The 25,831-nt window shown below is 43.5% G+C and overlaps 1 protein-coding gene and 1 long non-coding RNA gene across 2 annotated transcripts in view; one reads left to right on the top strand and one right to left on the bottom strand.

The window, feature by feature from the left end:
* Positions 1-25,831, top strand: part of LOC123332896 — a 126,414-nt gene that overhangs the window by 97,601 nt on the left and 2,982 nt on the right. The window lies entirely within an intron of this gene.
* STC1 (stanniocalcin 1) lies at positions 967-15,553 on the bottom strand. The gene is made up of 4 exons (XM_006069542.4): positions 15,204-15,553; positions 12,720-12,862; positions 11,542-11,753; positions 967-4,103 (listed from the first exon to the last, which is right to left on the bottom strand). Exons 1-4 carry the CDS (start codon positions 15,319-15,321, stop codon positions 3,833-3,835), a joined length of 744 nt encoding a protein of 247 aa, XP_006069604.1. The 5' UTR covers positions 15,322-15,553; the 3' UTR covers positions 967-3,832.

Consider the following 25,831-nt stretch of genomic DNA (forward strand, 5'->3'; position numbering starts at 1 on the left):
ACTGAACATGTAAACACTTTACTTATCTTGTAGCAGCTCTTTGGAAAATTATCACTATCCTTATATTATGGAGGAAGAAACTGATACGTTTTGAGATTAAATAGTTTACCTGACATTGTACTCAGCCACTAAGTCATGTCTGACTCTTTCTCAACCCCATGGATAGCCCACCAGGATCCTTGGTCCACAGGATTTCCCAGGCAAGAGTACTGGAGTGGGTTGCCATTTTCATCTCCAAGGAATCTTCCTGACCCAGGGATTGAACTCGTGTCTCTAGTGTTAGCAGGCAGATTCTTTACCACTGAGCTACCAAGGAAGCCCTATCTGATGCCATGCAGTTAACAAATGGCACAGCCAGAATTCAGATTTCAGAAGTCTGGTCTTGGAGCTGGATTCTTATCACCCTCGAGCTATCTGCCTCCCTTGCCCCACTGATTCAAGTGTCTTTTCCCCTCTTCTGATTTGTTCTAAATCATTCACTGAAAGTGTTGAGGGTATCCTATGAACTGGATGCTTTTCCAGTGCTGGGAACACAGTGGGGAAGCAAAGGTGCTGCCTGTCTAGGCAAAGGATGGAGGGAAACATCTAGAAAGTGAGAACAGCATAAATAAAGGCATGGAAAGGAGAGAGAGCACAGCCTGTTCCCAAACTGGGTCATGGAGGGAGAATAGACTCCATTGAACAGAAGGTATATCTTGAGGCTGGAGAGTGAAGCAGCACCAGACTATAAAGCTTCCTCTAGGGTGGTGAGGAGTTTGGGTTGCAATTTTACTGTGCAGGTAATGGGAGCCACTAAATGGTTTTAAGGAGATTTGGAAAATGTTGACTTTAAACTATGTTCATCTACATATTGGCACTTAATCAGCAACTGTAAAGAAACTAATCAGCCATTCACCTCATGTTCAGAAAGTCTCATTCAATAAATTTTTAAAGAATAACAATGAAAGACATAGGGGAAAAAAACAATAAAACGTAACACTTTATTATTATTATTTTTTATCTTAGAAGGAATTCACCAAAGGCTTCATATTATGCTATGGTATCTTTAATTATAAAAATAAGCAAATAAAATAACTTGCATCTGTCATTACCATGATAGGTTTCATAACCTTTATATGCACATGGAGCTTAAAAATGTAATTTAACAATAAATAATGACATATACCAGATATGCTCACTGTTTATTCCAGTACTCAGCCAAAAACCTAAATATCATTTAAATTATAAATACATAATGCAAATATAATGGCACAAAAATGTCTAAAGTGCAACCAAATCACAAGAGAAGAATCATGCAAACTGGTCTAGGTCAGCCCCCCAAATCACTCTGTGCAGCAAACACAAGACAAAGCTTTGGAAGTTGAAAGGGGAATTGGAGGGAGTAGGATGGAGGGAAAAGAGATGCAAAAAACTAGCAATATTGTGAGAACTGCTTCTTTCCGTATGTGTAGATATATGTATTATAGATACATATATAAATATTATTGTGGGGAGAAAAGGAGGGGGTACCACGGTTTGAAGAGGTCACAGCAAATCAAAGAGAATCCACTGGACTGAAGTTAAGAGAGAATTTCGCTAGGAATACTCATAAACTATTTGTTGCATTGGGATCCTGGCTTAGTGCGAAATGGACATAACACACAAAACTTGAATAGCTTTTCTGGTTTGGAGAAGCCAGCCTTGCCTGGGGGCAGGTTTGGGGTGGGAAGGGATGGTGGAGGGAGTGTGAGGGAGAATCAACTTAGAATATGATCTACCTGATTTCCAAGAGGCTAAGGCAGTGTCCATATGTTTGGGGACCTGGGGATGGGGCAGTTCTGGGTATAAAAATGCTCTTAACAATCTGATGTCAACACGCTGAGAGGCTGTGTGGGGACAAAAGCAGCCACGCTTGTGCAGCTGCTAGGTCTGCTGCATCCACTCTCGGTCCTTGAGCAGCACGTTACTGGTTTTAAAGGCTTTGTGGTAAAGTTGTATTGCTTTTCGTTTTTCTGGAGATGTGCCCTCCCTCCTCCCACCAGGATCCCTACCACTCTGATTCGGACAGATAGGAAGTTCATCTGAGTGAGAGTCAAGCACCAGTGGTTTCTACCTAAGCGAGTTTGGAGTGGCCCTTACAGTCCTACCCCTCCTCCCTCTTCCTCTCTCGACATTGACCTTTGGTGGGCAGTGACGCTCCTAAGGGACTGTTGGGTTCAAGGACAGTGACCCTGAGAAACTACTGTTGTTCATAGCTAGGTTAATCATTTGGCTTTGGTGGTCGCCATCTTGTAAACATCATGGCAGAAAGGATCAAACCGCCAGCTCTGTTTTTCCCTCTTTTTTTTTTTTCTTTTGTTTTTTTTTTTTTTTTTTTTCTTTTTTTTTGCAATCCTATACAGAGATGGCCCGGCTGCCAGGACTACTTCAGCAAGGCAGCGTGCTACAGGACAAAAATGTAATAAGAGGAGTTTATTAAGGCTGGACAACCCAGGGTTACTTATACCCCCTCAGCCCCAAGTCCCCCGAACTAAAGACCCAAAGGCTGATTGACTCATTCCTGATTGAGTTCATGGAAAGCCTCCTACCCCATCATCATGTTGCCAGAGAACCAGGCACTGATGAAAGGTGACAAGTCAAGAACTGCCACTTCCCAAGGCATAGCAGGCTGGATCACACTCTTAAGTGGCCCAAGCTCAAAGGGTTGCTCTTTCTGGCTCCTGTAATTCTCAGTTGGATGTGACAGAGCTGTTTCAGGATAGGTCTAAGTCAAGAGAAGCCTCTGGGTTGAGGTGGGCTGGGAGATTAACATCTTGCCTGGGGTCCTTCAGATAAACCTGTTTTTTTTTTTTTTTCTATCTCATACAGGCCCATCTTAAGTTTTGATGTTGAGTAAAACTACTTCTACCCCCTTAGTTATAAAAAAGGCCACAAGGAGCATTTATGTGGATATCTGGAAGTGAGATAGTTATTCCATTCCCAGGAAAAGAAAAATAAAGCTAAGTTACAAAACTAAATCTATATGCAATAAAGTTATTATATACTGCTTTGTTTAAGCAGAGTCCTCTGGAATTTATGTACAGTACATTAGTTTTCACCTATTTATATTCCACAGTTAGACCTTAAGATTCTCTGGTTTTAAGACAATTGTTAAAGATACTTTTAAAGCTCTGAGCAGTTACAGTACTTAGAGATGTTAGCTTTTTGTTTTTCATTCGATGCAAGAAGATGCAGGCTCCAAGTCTGGTTGGAGAGCCAGGCTCGAGCAATTTGGTAAATGTGTTGGGAAGGAAATTAGACACTGAGGATCAAGACCATAAGACACTAGCTCATGAGAGATCAAGAACTCAAATATGACATTCATATTCGTCCATGGCCAGCACAGATTCATAACACGAATTCCACTGAGCATCTTTATGAGCGTTGGTTTAAGACATGCATTTAAATTAAGTTGCTTCTTATCAGCTAACTCTACTGGGGCAACCATTCTAAAGGGCTCCGCATCTTCAAATGACAATGTCTGGGGAGTTATGTGAATGTTTTGTGTTTGAGAGTTGTTGGAGGGGAGCTGGGAAAAGACCGAGTGGAGGGAAGTGTTAAAAGAGGCCACTTTCTCCCAAGGAGAGGCATAGAGATCACATATGTTCTATTGGTGGGAATGCCGCCATTGCAAAATGTTGAGAAATTGATTACAGAAGCCTAGTTTCATGCAATTTTTCTTTAAGGGGAGGGGGATAGAAAATAGGAACTACTTAAAAAAAAAAATCAAACCAGGCACAGTACACTCAAAGTTGGTGCGTAAACACCCTTAAAACGATCGTAGTTTGCTGAGGCTGTGATTGCCTCTCCCCGGCTAGGCACTCTCCTGGGAGGTGCGTTTGATGTGGGAGGGAGAGGCCACCTCACCTCGGAGGTTCCTGAGGAGGACTTTCAGCTTCTGTGGCTCATTGGCACGCCTCCTGTTGAAGTCAGCTCGCTGCTGTGTATGGGCACAGTGATCCGTCTGCAGGATGTGAAAGAGGCTGGCCATGTTGGGGCCAATTTTCTCCATCAGGCTGTCTCTAATGGTGCTGACTGTGTCTTCGTCACAGTCCAGTAGGCTTCGGACAAGTCTGTTATAGTATCTGCATTGGGAAAGAGGGGTCATTCGGTAAGAGCAAGGCAAGACCCTGGCTTTCATCTGGGCTGCAGCCAACACCCAGCCCAAATGGCCAGACCAAACACCCATGGGTAGCATCAGTTGAAGGTGGCTTTTGCCTCTAACTTTCAAGCAGCATCTTCTTAGTGTGAGTGTATGTGCTGCCTTGAGTTACCACCCAGAGTAAAGATGGTTCTGTGTTCATGTTTAGTGCTTAGGAGACTGAGATTGTACTTTGAATAGTGGGCTCATGGCGAGTTCTAAAATCTTTAGAAACAGAATCATGGAGCTAGATGGGGATTGTGAAGGTAATTTAACGATTATTTCATCATCTCTTTTTATGGAGAAGAAATTAAGGTAGGAGAGCTGAAGTGACTGTCTGGGGTCATCCAATGGGCTAGTTGCTCAGTCATGTCCGACTCTTTGTGACCCCACAGACTGTAGCCCGACAGGCTTCTCTGTCCATGGAATTTTCTAGGCAAGAATACTGGAGTTGGTTGCCATTTCCTCCTCCAGAGGATCTTCCTGACCCTGGGATCAAACCTGCATCTCTTGTATTGGCAGGCGGATTCTTTACCATTGAACTACCAGAGAAGCCCTCCAGTGGGCTAGACGTAGAAGCAAAGACTTGATCAAATGGATGATGTAACCCAGCACTTACACTTATATTTTAATAGTCACTGCACACATGTGAAATCATTTATGGTTATTTTGGTGACTCTGCAATTTTTCTTTTTCTTGATGGTATGTGTGCATATTCTGACTAAATTTCTATTTTTTCTTTTTCTGGTCACGTTGAGTGGCTTGTGGGATTTTAGTTCCCCAATCAGGAATGGAATCCATGTTCCTCAGTGGAAACATGGGGCCCTAACCACTGGATTGCCAAGGAAATCCCTAAATCTCAATTTTTAAAGGAGATCCCTGTCTTCAGTTATCTCATGCATTTTTCTACTCAGTCTGAGTTCCCTGTCATCCCTTGGTGAGCCTCTCTGAAGGTTATTGTTGCAATCATTTTCAGTCTTCCTGCAAAGGGATAATGCAATGAGAGGACCAAATGCCAGGCAATGAGGATATTTATATAGAAAGGCTGGACGCCCTTAATGCTTCTTGCTTCCATCATTTCAAGAAGTTTCTCACACCACTCAAGCTTTTGCTGAGTGGTGGGGGGATGTTTTTATAGATATTTGGTGACCATCACTTGTTTGCTGATGGTTTTGTTTTCCGGACTAGACTGTAAGCTTTGCTGAAGGCAGGATATGTGTCCTTATTCTCTGTGCTCCTCATGTGCCCAAGTCCTAGGGCCATATTGCCTGCTCACTGTCTATTTGTTGATTTATTTTGTGGCTATTGAGGAAATGTTCTTTCCAAAGTCATGCTTCCCTAAAGAAACAATTATCTGTATGTCTTCTGGTAAGTTTCACACAAAAAATTGGTGTTTGTTATAAATTTCCTTCATCTTTGATCTGAATTCTTGAAGCATCTGAAATACTGTGGCTAATTATTGTGGCTCAGAAAGGATTAAACTCTCATATATATATATATATATATATATTTTTTTTTTTTTTTCCCCATGAAGAGTATGGTTTGATCATTTTAGTCATAGGACATTTTTCCATGAATAAGATGGCAGTGCAGAAGATGTGAAAGCAATTGTGTAAATGTTACACAGCAAATATTCTTAGGTAATATTCCCTTTGATGCAGGTTTTTGAAAAATCAGTACCTGTGAGTTAGACAGCATGGAAATTATCAAAAAAGGAGTCTTTTGTGACATCAAGAACACACTTGAACCTTGTCATTGACCTTTTGTCAGTAAACTGTCTAATATTTAACGCATATAAATTACTGGTCCTATTTGTTGGGAAGACGGTTTTGGTATTTTCCAATTTGAATTGGGATGCATCTGCTCCATTTTGAGGAGGCAGTTGTCAAACCCATCAGTTCTGTGCTCACTAAAAGGACTCTCCTGATGATGGCGCATGCTAAGTTGTTTCAGTTGTGTCCAGCTCTTTGCCACTCTATGGACTGTAGTCCACCAGGTTCCTCTGTCCTTGGGATTTCCCAGTCAAGAATACTGGAGTGGGTTGCTGTTTCTTCCTCCAGGGGATCTTCCCAACCCAGATATCGAACCCATATCTCTTGCCTCTCCTGCATTTGCATGCGGGTTCTTTACCACTAGCACCACCTGGGAAGCCCCCTGATGATGGTGGTCTGCAGTATTTACATAGAGAGACCCTTTCCTCAGAGGAGCCCTAAGACTGCTGGGCCACGATCTTCCGTGAAAAGAAACCTGTTTATTTTTAACTCACCTCACAGAACACAGGATCAAACATCTTTCCAGAATAACTTAACCCTCCCCCCAACTCCAGAGGTCCTTTCAAGAATGTACAGTAAATAGAGTGGAATGTGGGCACTGAAGCAAAGCCATCACCCTTCTGCGAGGGAGCAGAACGAAGCTGGGGACACAGGGAGTAAAGTGTCTGGGTCTTGGATACAGTCCTGGCTCCACCTCTTCCGTGAAGGAGGATTATATCCAGCTGTTGTTAAAGCTGGGACTCCCTGGCACAGAGACACATTTTCCAACCCTTCGGAATTATAAAGCACATGAGTCAAAGCAGATCTCGCTTGGATGGGGAAATGGGGAGAGAAGTGGTTTTGGAAAAAGTGAGAATAGACTACTTTGTATGAACAAAGTAGACATCTACACACCCACATAGATCCCCAGGCATCTCTTGTGCTCTGCTGGGATGTGGTTCCCTGGATCTCTTTGTCTATTTCACAGGATGTTTTAGATCCTAGAGAAGAAGGTTTGTGACCCCTCACCTTCCTGCCCACCACTCCCTCCCTCACCCCCGCTCCCTGCAACATGGACTTTATAACTTAGAAGTTAATCTTTCCATTTCTAGAAAGAACTGTTCACACTTAATGGTCTTCCAAATGGGCTGGAAAAGAGGATCTTCCCTTAGGGCAACACTGAAGACTCTAGTCTGGATGAAAAGTCCCACACCAGTAAAGGAACTAAGCTTCTGTAACTAGCCTTACCTCTTTAAGGCCATTTATGTGTTCCTCTGGTCCCGTTTTGTCCAAAAACCTGCTCTCCAACTCTGAAAACACTTACTTTTACTGTTGCTTTGTCTGCTAACCCCAATAGGCCACCTGTTCTTGGTGCTCCTTGAGGATGATCCTGGCCAGCCTGACTGCTCTTAGCAACTCCCCCCAAATCTACCCTTAGCCTCTCCCATGGACCTTGTTAACTAAACTAGGGTAGGCTAAGAGAGCTCCTTCGAATAGAAAATGTCCATGGCTCCAGCAGCAGCTCCTGCAAGTGTGGGAAACCTACGAGACTGCCTTGATGTCTACACCATTTGCCTGAGCAAGCAAAAGGTTAACCCTACACCTCTTCATTAAGGGCTGGAATATGGCATTGACCTCTGGTGATTGAGACAGATCTTTCCTATCTCTAAGCCACCTCAGTGAGGTTACTAAAGAAATCGTGTCTCCAGAAAAAGTTGATTTAGCACTTGTCAGGTATTTCTGGATCACCATCTTGTATCAAATCTTGATGTTACTATAGCTATTGGTGAGATGTGCCTTCTCTTTGAGGAGAGAATGTACACAACTTCAATTGTTGATCACCAGGGGCTACATTTATTGTATTCTGTTTGGTATTCCATTTTTAGACTGTGGCTATCTCCTAGAGGTTTTACCTGCTGCCATTTTTGAAGTGGAAATCAAAGAGCTTGGCTCAGGGCCGTGTGAATTTTAGGCTCAACACTGTCATTCACTAGCTGTGTGACCTTCAGCAAGTCACCCCCTCTCTTGGTCTGTTCTTTAATTACTAAAATGAGACAGTTAGCCTAGATAACCATTATGGTCATTTCTAGCTATGACATTTTATGTTTCTGGGGTTTGATATATACGTTCCTTCTCAATTTAACAATAGCAACAAAAAATAAGTGCAGATTTGCTTAAGGACCATCCTTTGCAGGAAGAGTTAAAACAATTTAAGACGATTCCTTTTGTCATCTTTATCGGGTGAGGCAGTGGGAGGTACTCCCAAGATTTGGTGGGTAAAATTCTGATCACCCAGCCTGATGGGTGTGTGCTCAGTCGCTCAGTTGTATCCAATGTTTTGCGATGCCATGGACTGTAGCTTGCCAGGCTTCTCTGTCCATGGGATTCTCCAGGCAAGAATACTGGAGTGAGCTTCCATTTCCTCCTCCAGGGGATCTCCCTCATTCAGGGATTGAACCTGCGTCTCCTGTGGCTCCTGCATTGTCTGGGGGATTCTTTACCACTAAGCTACCTGGGAAGACCTCCTCCTCTCCCCTCAGCCTGGAAGTACCCTTTAAAGCATGTTTCTTGCTTCCCCTTTGAAAATTCCATCAGTGACTTTATTTTCTTGGTAAAGAATAAGATCAGATATTCTCCATAGCTACTGTTTCAGCCATGCTTACCCAAATACACACATACTGCCTAGGAACATTCTGTGTGAAGGTTTATAAATAGTCCTTTGTTTCCCTTGATCAATATTATTCTTCTGTTTCCTGTTCCCTATCCATGCCCTAGAGAGTTGGAAGCTTTGTCAGTTTTCCCACTCTGGATCTGGAATGGTCCAATTTCTTCTGAAGTCTCACAGCTGCTCAACCTGCCTGATCAATTTTGCCATCTTCCCTCCTTGTTGAAAATATAGTTTGCAAATCCAGGCAGGGGGACACTCCAGCTATTCTTCCTCTTCTAAGTGCATTTCTCTCATGGAAAAGTTCCCTGTTCTGGCTCCTAGTCCAGTCACAGGCTTTTGGATTCTCCCAGGCCCAAATCTCATGCTAGATAAGTCACAGGAAGGTGGAATGAACCTGTAACTACTTCCTTTCACAATTCTGTGCCAGTTGGCACAACTTACTGTGTATCTATGGTGGGACAGAGGCTGGGAAAGCAGGATGTGGCAGGAGAGTGAGAAGCTTAAATAGAGCAAACCAGAGCCCAGCATGGAACCGGAAATCTCTAGTTCTGAGCAGGAATAATACTAGCCAGTTGAAGTCAAATAATTGGGGAAAGGTATAGTTGCATGGAAGATTCTAGTCTTCAAGAGACTGACTGTTTTCCCTAATAAAGGTGATTCTTCTAAGATGAGAGAGGATGATAACCAGATTCTGTGTGACCACTTTCTAAAGGTGAGAACAAGACATCTGTTGAAAAGAATAATGGCCTGCTTAAACATTCCTATTACTGGACTTCCCTGGCGGTCCTGTGGTTAAGACTCAGCTTCCACTGCAGGGGTCGTGGGTTCCATCCCTGGTCAGGGAACTAAAATCCCACATACTGCACATTGCGGCCAAAAAAAAAAAAAAAAAAAAGAAAGAAAGAAAAGAAACTAAATCAAAAAACTCCTATTTCTAGTTTCTTTTTAGGTTCTTAGTATCACCAGTCCACAATCTGTATTCTCCTTTCTCTAAGAGCTCTGGCTTCATAATGAAAGACGCTACCTCAGTTGAATCAGAGACATGAGTAGTGTCTCAAAATTGGCTACATGCCATATTACAGATTATGAACTGTCTTTGGACCCTTAAAGATTAAAACTGATAATGGCTGTACTAACATATTCCTGCCCAGTTACCACACAAACACATACTTGGTCCTTGATATTGTTATTGAGTCACTAAGTTGTGCTTGACTCTTTATTGACCCCATGGACTGCAGCATGCCAGACTTCCGTGTCCTCCACTATCTCCTGGAATTTGCTCAAGTTCATGTCCATTAGCCCCCTGGTCCCTAGCCCCTGTCAAACCTAGCAATCTTTACTTCTTTTCCTTAGGGTGAAGAATCTCCAAGTATCAGACTGTTTTTCCCCCTGCCCCCTCTCCAGATGTAGTAAGAATCTTCCTAGGAGAATATTAAGACTAAGGTCAATATAAAGAGACAGGCCACTTGAGATAAATGATGAATTTGACTTTCCTGTTCTCAGAATATCAGTTAGGACCATGACAGGGTCACTTCCAAAGACTGAACACATGACTTTTATAAATTGACATGAGGTTCTGAAGTGCAGTGATCTGTAGTCAGGGTGAATCAGAAATTTACAAAGTTTAATGTCAGAGGCCTCAGCCTTTCCCTAAGGAGGAGCTACTTTTCCATTTTCCAGCATGTGTGCATGCTAAATCACTTCAGTCATGTCTGATCTGTGCGACCCTATGGACAGTAGCCCACCAGGCTCTTCTGTCCATGGGATTCTCTGGGCAAAAATACTGCAGTGGATTGTCGTGACTTCCTCCAGGGGATCTTCCTGACCCAGGGATCGAACCTGTGTCTCTTACATCTCCTGCACTGGCAGGCAGGTTCTTTACCACTAGGGCTACCATGTATAAATGACTAACTTAATGGTTAGCCCCAGAAGGACTAGGTTATTAAGGACTCTCTGAAAAGGGAGGCAGCCTCTGGCTAGGAAATTAATCTGGTAAGGCTGTGTTAGCTGTCTTGTGGTCAGAGTAACCCATAGGGTCTGATCTTTGTGAATATGTGCAAATTTGACTGGAGAATCAGAGAATAATAGTCCTTCAGGACTAGGAGTCAAGTTTTAGGCTGTGCAGCATCACAGGAGGCCGAACTTGACTGGTCTGCGTTGTCCCTGCCATACTTCCATGCTGGCCCCATTAGAACCTCTCTGAACTTGATGATGAAGCCAAGGTCTTGCCAGAAAGCTTTCTAGGCCATGAAATGAGCATGCCTGCCATCTCATGTCTTAGGTGCTCACTCCTGTCTGGTAAAGACAGTGAGTCAAGGATGCAGAAAGGCGTGATGCTCAGATATTACTAGCTCAGTGGCTTGGGCTCAGGGATCCAGGGAATCAGTAGAAAACCATTCCGGGAAACCCTGGACTAGAGGAATGGGATGACAGACCTGGAAGGGAACATTGGACTCATCTAGTCCAGCCATTTCACTTTTCCCAAAGGAAATTTGAGTCCCGCCGAAGGGAGATGGCTTGCTCTGGGATACCCAGTGAAATATATGGGGGGACTTCGGACTGACTCAAAATACATGCAGTTTTAGAAGTCTGTTGATGACATTTGACCAAGGTTTTCATGATGACCCATTGTACTTTGCCTAGTCATGATTTCAGCCCAACTGGATGTCTCAAAAGTTTGTTTCCATAAACTTCATAATTCCCTTCAAGGCAATGCACCCAGGGATGCTGTGGATGAAGTTTTCTACTAGATGCATGGAAAGACTTTCCTACAACAGTGGAAAAAAATCCAGGCTGCCTAAGCTGTCAGACAATCACAAACATATTTTTTCCTGCAAAAGCTGGGAAGACTGCAAGCTAAAATAAGAGCACGACTGTGGCAATTTAACCCCTTCTGTATCTGGCTCTGCCAGTCAACCACTCCCTCCTCCCCCACAACTGCCAAAAAGTGGATTCATCTGTACCTGTTGGAGAAATGATTAGGGAGCTGGACGACTTCCGTGATGGCTTCTGGGTTCCGCTTGGCGACACTGCACACGTTCAGCTTGGTGTAGCACTCCTCCTGGACCTCGGCAATCATCCTCTGGAAAGTAGAGCACCTCCGAATGGCCAGGAAGACCTTGGAGGTGACCCCATTGGCGATGCACTTTAAGCTCTCTTTGACAAATGCTTTTCCCTGCCGAGGAAGGAGGGGGGCAAGAGGACAAACTTTAGCTTGAGCTGAACAGAGAGGACAGTGCCTACAGTATGTGGAACTTAAGGGGGCATGCCTTGGCACTGTCTCTAACCCTAACCCTTAACCCATAACTCTAACCCCAGACTGGATGGTAGATGGCCCTCTATGTGCATGCATGCTCAGTCACTTCAGTCGTGTCCAACTCTTATGACTCCATGGACTGTAGCCTGCCTGGTTCCTCTGTCCATGACATTCTCCAGGCAAGAATACTGGAGTGGGTTCCATGCCCTCCTCCTGGGGATCTTCCTGACCCAGGGATTGAACCCGCATCTCCTGCATCGCAGGCAGATTCTTTACCACTGAGCCACCAGGGAAGCCAGCCCTCTAAATGTCCTTGTAATAAGAGAATTGTAGGCTGCAGTCAAGATTTTTTTTTTAAATCCCTATTCCCTTAGACTACCTTGAGAATTGAGCTCCATAGAAATGAAATGAGATGACAAAAAGAGATGAACCATAACCAACCACTCTGCAGCCTAAAAATAGACAGTATTCTTAGAGAATAGATTTCTCAGGATTGAGATTTGATAACTCAAACCACAAGCTAGTAAACAAACAAACAAGCAAGCTAGTATGCTGGCTTATATAGTGAGAAGAGCTTCTTTGTTAGAAGAACATTTTTATTTCCTCTTGAAGAAGCAAAGATTTTCCGCTCATCACCCCTCCCTTATAAGACAGCCTCTGTCAGCATGTTACAATTGTGCATTAGAGTGGGTGGAGAGTGGTTTATATAGAACCTATTTCTTAGCCCACAGTGTGTGTGTGTGTACACACATTAGAGATGAGAATTTAGAGTAGGGAGGCTGGGAAGCAGAGCTGGTTCCCTACAAGACTGGGTCCGAAGAACAATAGTTTCATACACCGTTAATGACACATAGCCAGTGGGAGCAGGGGTCAAGGTCTTATTACCTGAGTGTCAAATTTAGCAGCGCTGTACAAGAAGGATTTACAGATGTCATACATCCCATCTGTGTCACAGGTGGAGTTTTCCAGGCATGCAAAAGCTCCACAGCCAACCTGCAGCGCGCTGTTGAGGCAGCGAATCACTTCAGCTGAAAGATACAAATCCATCCAATCTGGGTCAAACGGTGAGGATGCTCTGGACAGATCACGGTGATGTGGTGGCAAAATTCAAAGACAAAGGGGTGAGAAGAACTTCTCCTGGGAGTCTGTGATGGGGCTCCCAAAAAGACCCATTCAGAGTGGTGTGGGGGGGTGAAGAAGAGAGGGGACAAGCAGACTCCTTTTGCTTATAAGAACCAGAGCACATGGAGGAGTGGGAATGAGTTTTCCCTTGGAGGCATACTCTTGGTCTCACCATCCCATACAGTTTTGGTGGTTGGAGAAGTAAGATTGGAAGATCAGGCATGCACAGTTCTTGAAGGAACTCTGCAGAATCCAAGGTCATGTCCTAAAGGCTGAAAGCCTGGGAAGGCAGTGATGGGTGGGCAAGTTTAGGAGGAGGAAGGGCCAAGGAGTCCATCTGGCTTCCAAAAAATACACTCCAGGGTAATAAGGATGGACATGCGTGTGTGCATGTGCATGCTCAATCGGGTCTGACTCTTTGTGACACTCTGACTGTAGCCTGTCAGGCTGCTCTGTCCATGGGATTTTCCAGGCAAGAATACTGGAGTGGATTGTCATTTCCTTCTCCAGGGGATCTTCCCAAATCAGGGACTGAACCTGTGTTTCCTGCATTGGCAGGCAGATTCTTTACCATCTGTGCCACCAGGGAAACCCCAATAAGCATAGACATTTGGCCTAAATGGCAGAGAAGAACTTGCTAGGAGTCCACTTGGAGACCCTTCTGATTTAGGGCGTTTAACTTACCTTCCTATTGGCAGAAAGAAATCTGATCCTTTCATGTTTCATCCCACCCCCCACCCCCCATAGGACAGTGCTTAGAGGTATGTATAATCTCTCATATTAAAAGCCATTTTTTTTTTAAAAAAGAGAGAAACACAGGTGTAGAATAACAAGGCCAAGGCACCCCCTTGTGCAAGACGGAAAGAAAACCGCAAAGAACTTGCATGAGGCTTTCTACATTGTGGATAAGATCTCCCATAAAAGTAATTTCTCTCCTACAGAAGAGGGGGGGTGTTCTGGCAGGCAGCTCAGCGAGAAATGATCTGCAGCCTTCATACCATAGGAGTCTCCTCTGAGATCAAAAGCACGATTCGGTTAGGCGGCCCCTCCCCCCCGTCCCCCCCCCTCCCCGCCCCCCGGCCCCCCACCCCCCGCAGCCTCTGGGATGTTACAAGTCATTTCCCTAATTATATATTTCCACGGGTTCAAATTATAACTTTGCTTAAAGCAGTTTTAATATGCATTAGGGTTGCTATTGTTTTAGGCAAGCTGGAATTGTGAATCACGGCATCTCTATAGCAACTAAGTACAAAAGGAAGTGAACCAAAGCCCTCCTCTCGGCAGGGACCTGTGCTCTTTCGAGGGGAGCAGCGTCCAACACCTGCGAGCCCATCTTTACTGACAGTCGGGGCGGGGCGGGGTGGGGGCAGAGAGAGAGAGAGCGAGCCGGCATGGAAGGCAAGCAAGATGGACAAGCCAAGTCCAAAGGCAGAGGTGTCAATGCCGGCTTCCTGAGGACTCTTTTCCTTTAGAGGCTAAGATAATACACAATTGACTGCTCCGGGAGTCAGGACTAGAGCGAGACCCCCGCCCCCTTGGAGAAATAGCTGCTACCTTTCACAGATACTTTTTTACGAGGGGGCTCCCTGGCCAAGGGGCTGCGTGGGGATTGAATGGAGCCCTGAGACAGCAGAGACAGACGGAAGGAGCAGTGTCGGGGGGTGGGGGGTGGGTGGGGGTGGGATGTATAGGGTTTTCTATAAATCTGCCCTGAATTTGTCAGACTGGAGGGCTATGGCTCGGTAAATCGCTCTGCAGAGGGAGCTTTCTGTGCGTCCCCTGAAGGGCCGAGGAAGTCAAGTTATGGGGTCTTTAGGGTGAAAGAAGAGGAGCAGCATCAGACAAGTCACGTCTCACCTCAAGATCAGCTTCGGCTTCTGGAAAGTATAGAGAGCGCTTTGAAGCATGCCAACATTCAAGCCTCTCCCCCGCCCCCTCCCCCCGCTCCCCCCCCCCCCGCCCCCCCTCACCACCAAGAGGGTACGTGCCAGATTTCAGGCAATCAGGCTAGGCTTATGCAATGAAATACCCTCAGCAGAGCGCCCAGCTTCTTCGTTAGTTGCATGCAATTTATTAAACAAAGGAGCTCCACTTCCTAAGGCTATTGGATTACACTGGCAGTTTATTGCCTTCAGGCATGCAGCACATTTATTATCAAGATCAGCCGTCACAGACACAGTTGCAAAAGCGAGAGGCAAATGAGGACAGCTCCTTGCGGGAGAAACCGGTCCTGGGTTTGCCGCTTACCTGAGTTCTGAGCTGCCACCCGGGATTTCCTGAGGCTCACAGAATCATTCTGCTCCGCCTCATGGGTTGCAGAAGCACTGATCACCAGCACCAGAAGCACTGCTGAGTTTTGGAGCATTCTCTGAGAAGTTTCCGCTAAGTTGCTGGGGTTTTGTTTTTTTTTTTTTTCCTCCCCCCCTTTCCTCTTTCCCTCTCCCGGCTTGAGTGAAGATGTGGATCTGGATACACTGAGAACCTAGGTGAGGATTTGATGAGGATTTTTCTGTTGCTGCTGCTGCTGCTGATGTTGCTTCCGCTGGCGCTTTTTGCTGCTGCTGCTGTTGCTGCTGCAGTCGCTGCTTCTTGCACCTCTGGCTTTTGCAAACTGGGGGCCCAAGAGCTGCACCCAGGGATTTTATAGCCGTTCTTATCGGTCCTCAGGATCAGGGACCAATCAGGTCCCTCAGCTGGTCTGGCCAGCCAATCGGAGGGCGTGCTCATTGGGCTAGAGCTGTTTGACTTCTTAGAAATATTTTCCAGCAAATTAAAAGTACCTGCTGCCAATGTTTTATACGTGTGTGTGACTGTGTGTGCAGAGATGTATGAAAAAGCTATTTTCATAGAATTCAGGGATGATTTTGTGTTGGTCGAATTAAAGGGAAATCGTATGATGAACTCAACCAGGTGCTTTGGGAAATCTAACCATCTTTTAAAACTGTGTGCTATGGGAAGGAATGCAATCCAGGCAGGATGAGTAGTGGGGTCTCTTTGGATTCCAATTTAAACTCATTACAGCAGTTTTACTATAATTTTCATAGCACGGTCTCAGTGTTGTAAGTTACGTAGATAGTACCTCCCCATCTTCTCAGTGTTAAGTGTGTTCACAGGTCTATGAGGCATTTTGGCTGTATGTGGACATCCATCCTGAGTTTTCACATATATGAGCTCTTGTAAAGGGACATGTAGGAGGATAAGGACCCTGGTGGCCTGAAAAATGAGAGCTCTGAGCTGTCACCCCAGTTCCTCTGTTGATCAGCTCTATGACCCTGGTCAAATCCTTTTACCCTGTTCTACCTATTTTCCAACCTGTCAAATGCCAAAGTTGGAGTCTAGCATTCCTGATATCTGTAAAACAATGTCTAGTAACACAAATTAACCTTGACTCCCATCTTTTTTGTTACCAGCAAGACTGCAAACTCCAAGAGGGTTAGTTACCACAGCTAGACACATGAATACCTACATATATTCTGCTCAACAGGGAGACATCGTGAATGCCTGGAAATTAATAAACTGTGTATTCAAGCCCAGCAACTTCATAATCACATTGAAACAATAAGCTGGCCAAAGCAAGAATAAACCTGTTGGGTAAACCAGTTCATTTCTTGTTGAGTCGGGGGAGAGGGATTAGGGGGTGGGCAAGACAGGGAAGAAGGGGTAAGAGACCAGCATGTGTTGGAGAAAGGGCTAATAAGCTTGATATGTAATAAGAAAATTACTGTGGCATCACAACCATGCTTAGGATAGAAGTTCATATTTTCTTATAAGTGGGCTGTAGGCAATACTGAGGCTTGTCCCTAACTTGTGAAGGAGGCTAATGATCTTGGAGAGGATTTAGGATTGATGGTTAGGATTGAAGGTGGTCATTAAGGGCTGGGTTGGAGTGAAAGGATTAAGCAAGACAACCTTTAAACATTTGAAGGAGGTAAACGAGAAAGGGCCATCAGGGATTCGTCCAGACGGGCAAGATGATCTTGTAAGAAAACAGAGCCAAAGACTTCCATGTAAATCATCAAATCTTCAAACAAAGATTGGAGAAAGAGCTCCGACTCTTAACCACAAACCAAGAATCAACTCTACATGAGTGTGGGGAGTGATTATAGGTTGCCTGGCAAGGAAAAAAAAAAAAAGGTTGTTTGGAAAACATGACGTTTGCTAGAAGAAGGAACAGAGAAAATTAAGGGTAGAGGGAATATCTAGAGAAAAGAAAGGGAGTTTTCAAATTTCTTTTAACATTTTCAATTTAAATTCACTGACAGTATTGGTATTTCTCAAGTACCTTCTAGGCTGGGAGCTTAGGGGATGCGTGGGGGAAGGTAAAGGAGAAGAGAGAAGGAGGAAAAGTAATGATTCTCGTCACTGAGAAGCTTATAGTCAAGTTGGGAAGAAGGTCAACCCCAGTCATATTTCCTAAGTGTTCAGGGTGTCAGAAACTTGTATGGTAAGAGAAGACCATGGTCAGCATTGGCTACAGATGTGGGCAAAGCTTCATGGAACGGTCAGTGCAGGAAAGATGTGAACTGCTGTTGTTGCTTTTGCAGAATTTATGAAAAAGCCATGATGTTTCATTTTTTAAAAATGTTTTTGTTCTGGAAATCTCAGAGGTTGTTTTTATTGCTTCAGGCAGGAGTGATAGGTGTCTGGCGTGACGGCACTGCAACACAGTATTAATAGTTGTGTGTTTTCTTCTAGAAGGAGAACCAGAAGACAGATGCATATTCTTCCTGAGGATTTGGATTTCTCATCCTCTGCATTCTCTACCTCCTTAGCCATTTTTTTCTTGTTAAAGGCAGTACTGTTTCTCTTGTTAGACTTTCCTTGTTTTAACCTACTGGCTTTGAAGGGTGATGACTTAGTTTTCACCATCGCCATTCTTTTCCCCATACCCTGGTGTTCCCACCAGAACAGATTGTTCCACAATTGTCAGGGTGTGTTTTGCATCTTCTGATGTTGGTTCATTGTTTCTCTGGATTTCATTAACTTATTGTCATCTGTCTGGAGGTTCCTAGCTGGCTGTGTGAAATATCTCACAGTGACTGATAACATGAAGCAATCCAATGGTGGGCAGCCATATTGGTTTGCATATAACTAGTGCACCTGTGCATTTGAGAACATCAAAGGCGGAAGCTGAAGCCTAGCTAGAAATCCCTAATGTAAATAGCATCTCTTCCCCAGAGTTCAAGGACATCTGAATGTACTCAGTCCTTGTGCTTGCATTAGACTTTGATATAAGAATGATAGAAGAGTCTGGGGAGCACGGGAGGTGATGTCCAGTTTCTTTGTAACTTCTCCTGGGATGGGGGAGTAAGGAAGAATACAAAAGAGCTTGAATATCAGATTTCAGACTTTGAATTTTATCATGCAAGCAACGAGGAGTCAAGGGTTCTTGAGTAGGAATTGCTAAATGTGTTGAAATTAGCATTGGGGGAAGGTCATTTGATTGTACTTAGGATGGCTTGGAGGAAGAAAAGAATGGAGATTGTAAAGCTAGTTAGTAAGATCAATTTGTGTTGTTGAGGTCCTGGACAACCAGGATAGCAGTAGGAAAGAAAGGGGGAAAATTATGAGAGATGTTTGAAATAAGATGGAAATTATCAATTAGTATAAGAACTTTATTGGAAAAAAATATTTCTCCTAGTTTAATGACAGTACATCAGGGGTTTTCCCTTCCCCATTCATTGGTTATGGATTTTAGTTGACAAGACTATCTAGCATCTTTGTTAGACTGGCACTTTCTGGGATTCTGTTAAGGTAGTAACTTAACTCACAAAAAGATGTGATGTGCTTAAGGGAGATGAGGAATCTTCCCAAGCCCTACTGCGGCTGTGCAAGTTGGAGGCACCCCCAGGTGCAGTAGGTGGGAGGGGAGGGGAGCCTTTGCCATGCCCTCAAGCTGGGAAAGTGCAAAGAAGTGGGTGGGAGAATCTGCCAACACCTAAGGCTGGGTGATGGTGCCCTGACTATGCCCGTGCGAGGCTGGCATGAGTTCAGTGAGAAGATTACATCAAAGATCTCTGGGGCTTTGTTGGATTTGGCTAGCTTAAAACTGAGCGGTGAATGGCTCTGGGCTTTTTGGTGAGAGCAGCCCAGGAGCATGGTCTCTTGGTAAATGTTTCTTTTGTGGTTAACAGCCTGCAAGACTCATCAAGGTCGGTGTGACATGGTAAATAAGGTTGGAGTGTCACTGTCATTCTTCTCTGGGAATCTTGAGGCCTGACTGCACTGTAGGACCATTCAGTCATGCCTTCCTAATCTCAAGAAAAAGAAGGAGAGGAAAGGAAGGAAGATAGGGAGGCGGGTGTGTGGAAATCAACTCTTCCTTCTATAAAGATACGTTTACTGTGTAGACAGTCTCAAATTCTTGGCCTTGTTAATTGCCTCTGACTGCTTTAAACTCTGCCAAAGAAAGAAAGGGGGAACTACATTAAGAGGGTAAACTCCCCCTACCCCCACTGGTTTAGGGAGGATTACTGAGTTCTTGGTATTAAGTCAAGTGTTGTGGGAAATGTGGAGAAATGTTTGACCTTTTCTTGTGCGCCATGAACTCCCAAGCTACTTCTTAATGCACGTAGGTTGTATTTGATGAGGAAGAATATCTGTTTTCTGGAAATCTAATATGGCAAGTGGGTTGGAATGGAGTTTATAGGTTTAGATTCAATTAACACTTGCAGGGTGCCTATCTGCTCTACACCGGGCATGGTGTTGCTGCTGCTTCTTATCTGAGAAAAAACCTCACTCTCTCCTCCCACAGAAAGAGCCTGAGACCAGAGAGGAATGACTTATGCATGGTCATAGGGTAGATGGTGGAGCTAGGTCACCTGAGATTTGCTTGTTCTAAAAGGAGTTCTGGGTTCTTCAGTCGTGTGACCCCCTCAGTGGAGGAGGACCACGCATCCTTAGCGCACTGCCCCTTGGGATGGGGCAGGAAGAGGAAAAAGAATACACAAGATAATCTAACATGTTTAAACCAGGACAAGCAAGTTGAAATTAGCCTCTACTCTTGTGAACACTAGTGTCTCATCCCTTCAAGTCTAAGTTACAATGTCACTTTATATCATGGAGGACAAGTTCATAGTCCTGGGGCAGCCTGTCAATCTTCTGTTTCACAGGAGCATACTGAAACAAGTACAAAGAAATGTGTGTCATTGAATCTGTCAGTATCATGCCCTTTGGAGACAGAAAGGGACAGTACTCTGTTGAGACACATGAGGGCGCCCGAACCAACCAGCAAGGAGATATGCCTTTTACATTAAAAAAAAAAAAAAAAAAAGTGTGAATCCTGGCTAAGTCAGATTGACCATTGATTGTTTCAGGTCATCAGGATGCTTTTTTTAAGGGGATGACTTACATTTGTGGTCTAGGTCACACACCTGTGACTTAGCCAGTGAGCTTGCAGATGACTGGCACGGTTCTACATATTTTAGGAATTCTGTGATAAAACCATTCTGTTTACCATCCTATTATTACCTAGCAGAGAACTATCAAGGGGTTGTAGGTTTATTAACTATTAACCACTCTGCCCTAGTGCTAAGCGGAGGATCTATTTACTAACTATTCTGTTTATTAACTTGTTAGGGTTTATTAACTACTTTATTTATTAACTAGTCTGCCCCAGTGCTAAAGGGGAGGCTCACATCCCTACCTAACCGTTCAGGGCAGATGAAGGGCTATATCAGATAACACAGGTGTTATTTTGAGCTCCTTGGTTTAAAAAAGCAATTCTATTTCAAGGTGATAGTGAACATTGCACCTTGCTAGTGAAGAAAATGAAACTTCTTTGACCCATTTTTTTCTTCTTAGCATTCTTTCTTCCAGTGGTCTGCAGACAGAGGTCAAAGCTAAATAACTTTCTACTCAATTTGTGACACTTTTTTGCATCTATCCTATGGCTTGGAAACCTTCCAGGGGAGTGTTGGGAGGTCAGTGTGGAGGCAAATCTGAGCCTGAATGTTTTCCCTTGCTTCTTGGTCAATTTCTCAGACACCTCTGTGACAAATCCATTTGTACTCCAAGTAGAGGAAGGAATAGTCGAGGGGTGGGGCCAGCCTGTCATTCTGCCCATGACTGAGAAAGTCTTCCATCCAGTGCTCCATGCAAATCCTTCCTGTTAGAGACCAAGGCTTGCTACTTGCAGTAGACCACTCCATCCATCGGGCTTCCCAGGTGGCTCAGTGGTAAAGAACCTGCCTGTCATGCAGGAGATGCGAGTTCTACCCCTGGGTGGGGAAGATCCATTGGAGAAGGAAATGGCAACCCACTCCAGTATTCTTGCTTAGGAAATCCCATGGACAGAGGAGCATGGCAGGCTACAGTTCATGGGGGTCACAAAGAATTGGACACGACTGAGTTTTTCTTGCAAAGTTAAACAACAATACAACTCCATTCATCCATAGTCCTTAAGTTTTTTGTACCTGGGTTGGTGAAAATATATGCAGTGAAAATGCAGACAGTGCAGTGTGGGGCAAGACACGGAGGCGTGGACCTGAATCCAAGGCAGCAAAGAATCCAAGGCAGCAAATCCACAAGGTTCAGCTGTGAGCTATAATGAGTAAGACTGATGGGTGATGCCAATGAGTTTGTGAAATAGAAATTAAAAAAAAAAAAACAACAAAAAACTCAGGCTGAAGCATCATTCTGACATATGTAGCCTAAAGCCAGCTTGGCATTTGCGAAATGCTGTCCAAGTATAAAGAAGTGTCTTGCAGCCATTCCTGGGTGCTAGACAAATCTATTATTCTGAATTTATTGGCTGAGAAAGGGGGATGTGGAGAGGGAGAAGTCTTTATACAAAGTTACCCTGCAAGTCAGCAGAGGGGCCAGCATAGGAGGTTATAGATTTCTTTACCTGAGGTTGGGAAAGCTTGCCAAGAAATTTATTAGGGCAATTCAAATGCATTTTATAATCAAGTTGCATTTAATATGCTGTAGGCTAAAGTGCAATTAAGATAAACCCATTCCTTGTTCTGAATGGGTATCATGGGAGTCTCAACATACTCTGATTACTATATCGTAGTAATAAAGTGCAGAATGCAGTGTCAGAATTCATACTGTAAGGGTTTTATAATGGTAGCAAAAACGGTCACCAAGTGCCATTCTCTTTGCTTTCATGGATCACGTTTTTTGTCAGCTGTTTGAGAAATGGACTCTCTCAGCCCTTTAAAAAATTAATTGTAAGGAAATTTAGTGGAATAAATGGAAATCCAAGTGCAAAAGGAAACACACTCTGGCCTCAAAGCAAGCATTTTCTTGAACATGTCATCCTGCACTCTCCAGTGACAATAATAGGAAGGGGGAGGAAGAGAGAGAGAGAAAAAAAAGTTACAGCTTTGGAGGAAGCCGTGAAGTCCTTAAGGGCAAAAAACATCAGGGAGTCGCTGTGCGAAGACAGGGAAATTTAACTCAAGAAAGCATGGAGCAGAGGAATATTACTCTTTTCGTATAGCAAATTTTAATTATATTTTCAGTGCTCCTCATATTTGTACTTTTAATATTTTCTTTACATAGTTGTGATTGATCGTCTTTACTGTTTTTCTTGCAAAGTTAACAAAGGAAGTGCAGTTTCCTCTGTGTGTGTGTGTGTGTGTGTGTGTGTGTGGGGTTGGGGGGGCTTGCCCTTCACTTGTCATTTAAATCACTCACACCAGACTTTGGAATATGGAAAAGAATGAGAAATGAAGCACACTGTTAAAGTCAACCGTTAGAAGTGAGAAAAAGTATTTCCTACCATGATATTAAACAGACCTTCATTGGTATGAAGGGTGGGTCAGTGTTTGGAGCTTTTAAAGTCATAGCTTCTCTATTTTTTTCTCCAAAGAAGTAGATACACTGATGGATAGTTTTGCCTAATTCCATGAGTCCAGCTGTCTTTCTGATCAAGGGGAAAGGTGCGAGGATAAGGAGTCATTTCTCTTAGGACGTCAGGTGTTGCCCACACATAACAAGCATCTCATCTCAGTTGGGGCTGACCTTGAGCAGGACTCGAGGGAGCAGGACACATCCATAGTAACAAGACTGAGAATCTGTACCTTTCCTTATGTGTCTCTTTTCCAAAAAATGAAAAATTTTAAGACTTTAGAAACAGTGAGATTTTCATTCAGCCCCGTTCAAAGCCCTTCCCCCACTCTTTCCTTAAAACGTTGCCTTATGCCATGAATTGGAAAGAACCACTGAAAGCCCAGAGCTGCATTCAGAAGCAATGAATGCAAAACCATCAGCTGTAAAGTAGGTGCTGTGAATGGTTGTGCACAGGGAGGGGGAAGAAAGCTTTGCCTCACTGCAGCCTCTGTGCCTATTGCCAAAAAGGATTTGCTACATGGTTGAGAACTGAAACCCTGCTGAGTCCTTGGGTATGGCGGGCTTGTGGAAGGTGGGGAGGGGGAACCCCTAACTGACCTCACTATTAAGTGATTGAATTTGACTGCTGCTCTCTTGCCAGGGGCTTGGGTTATAATCTCGGTTCTTAATTGGTTGGAACTTCTCCAGCTCTGTGAATGTGTGTGTGTGTGCCTTCTTTTGCATGTTCATTCTTGTACATTACATGATTTAAAGGTATGGCCCTTATGAAGATAACCAATGGCCTTTCTAAACTCTAGGCTCTTATTCTAATGGAATTCTTGAATAGGGAATGTGTTATGATCCTCGTATATTTCAAGGAAACTATATTTCGATACAATTATATATGATGTGTTGAACAGCATTTGACATAATGACATGATGCTACATTTTGTAGACATTTACTTAAGTATCTATTTCCAATTTTTGCAGTTTTCTTACTGTATTTTTTTCCTTTGGAACCAGCAAAATTTTCCCCAGTTCTTCATCATCTTTAAGCCCTTAAAGGACTTATAGATGATGGGTACCATCCTGTAATGCCTAAGAGATTAGTTGGTTCTGAACTTCAGATTTAAAGAGTTATCAGATAACTCAGGGGCCCATTCATTTGTTCACTTATTTATTTTATATTTCTTATTTTTACTTTTTATTGAAGTATAACTTGCATTAAGAAAAATGCAAAAATCATAAAAAGTACAGCTTGATAAATTTTCACAAAGTGAATACACTAGTGAAAACATCCTCTCTCCAGTCAGGGCTTCTTATGGGCCTAGCCCACTAAGAGCCAGAGAGCAAAGAAATCCTATACAGATAATCCTCCCAGGGCAGAAGGTTTAATGGAGAAGGCTAGAGTATTGATTTAAAGAGACAAAAGAAAGATGACAGTCTATTGGACTTGCAATGAGAAATTCATTGGAGACTTCCATGTCTAGAAGAATGGAGGATTGAATAAGGTGAATTGTTCTCTAACTTAACAATATATGTTGAATAAAAAATTATGTCAACTTTTAAAATGCATCATTGATCTCTCAAGAAATTTCAGAATGCAGATGCAAACAACAAAGTAAAATTCAGAATCCCACCATTTGCCATGTGTGTGGGCTTCACGGGGAGCTGAGGGAAAAAAAATCTAAGGCCAAGCCAAGGTAGCAATTTTAACAGCAGACCTACCTATAAAGAGGGTGGAAGACAGATCCTAGGGAAATATTGTTGGCAAAAGTCTTCTTTGGAAATCTGTAATTGACAAATCCATGTTACAGGCTATGAAGATGAAGAAACTTAGTGACTTGATAGCTAGTGTTTTCTCAAAGAGGATCTGCTAGATTTGTAATTCTCTGAGACTAGTTTGATTATCTTAGGGATGTTTGTTGTTATGGGAGAGTCACTACTTTCTAACTGAAGCTGATCTGTCATCTTTTTAATCATAGAAAAGGACATTCTTCTGCACAGGAATTCACAAGAATCATGCCTCTTTTTGGGGGAGTGAGTACCAAGGGGACAGAAATGTGTATGTATATATTCTCCAGGCTTCATAACTATATGAAAGGATGCACGTAAAAGCCGAATCGTGGAAATAGCAAGGATTATCCTTTATTTTTTTTTCTTTCACACTATTTCTAAACCAAGGACATCAATAAGGATAGGGAGAAAATATGTGTTGTTAAATATTACTTAGGCACTTGACATGTTATGGAGGCAAAGTCCAACTGCATTCTTACATTCAATCTTTCATTAATAGTTTGTCTAAGTGGCAGTTACAGGGTAACACAAACAAACAGTCATCAATGTGCTGAGTGTTACAATACAAAAATTCAAGACAATAATCAGACGAGGTGGTCAGAGAAAGTTTCCTAGAGGAGGATGTACTTAAGCTGAAATAACAATAACCATGATGTAGTTCGGCAGCCGTAGGGGCAGGGCAGTTGGGTTGTACAATTCTAGGGATCACTGATCATAGACCTCTTACCATCACCTACCATAGTCTAGGTGTATGGTAACCAATGTATGCAGTGGCAACAGGGGCTGAGGGGGAGGTTTCCAGTGAGAAGGACCAGCATGCATGGCATGGCCATCCTGAGATGCAGTATGGTGGATCTGGGGGACTGAAAGTGTGCAGCAGGTGAAATTTAGGAAGAGAAAGAGTGATATTAGATGAGACAAAAGGGGTTGAATCTAGCTAGACCAGGCATGATTTTATAATCCATGTTAAGATTTCTCAACTCTTTCCTACAGGGGAATGAGAGATCATTAAAGGGGTTTAAGCCAGCAAGTGTAGTTGGTAAGGTTTGTATTTAAAAATATGTCTTTCATAGGGTGCATATATGTGGAATCTAGAAAAGTGGTACGAATTAACCTATTTGCAGGGCAGGAATAGAGACTCAAACATAGAGAATGGATGTGTGTACATGGGGGTGGGGTGGGGAGTGGGATGAACTGGGAAAACAGGATTAACATATATATACTCCAGGTGTAAAATAGATAGCTAGTGGAACATACTCTATAGCACAGGGGACTAAGCTTGGTGCTTTGTGATGACCTAG

Source organism: Bubalus bubalis, chromosome 3 (genome assembly GCF_019923935.1).
Source record: "Bubalus bubalis isolate 160015118507 breed Murrah chromosome 3, NDDB_SH_1, whole genome shotgun sequence".
Lineage (NCBI taxonomy): Eukaryota > Metazoa > Chordata > Mammalia > Artiodactyla > Bovidae > Bubalus > Bubalus bubalis.

Bases quoted from the DNA above. Each gene is read 5' to 3' on its own strand.
- STC1 (XM_006069542.4), bottom strand. From the start codon at position 15,321: ATGCTCCAAAACTCAGCAGTGCTTCTGGTGCTGGTGATCAGTGCTTCT. The intron at 12,863-15,203 runs GTAAGCGGCAAA...TGTATCTTTCAG, and splicing joins GGTGGCAGCTCAGAACTCAG to CTGAAGTGATTCGCTGCCTC. The intron at 4,104-11,541 runs GTACAGATGAAT...TTCCCAATGCAG, and splicing joins CCTAATCATTTCTCCAACAG to ATACTATAACAGACTTGTCC.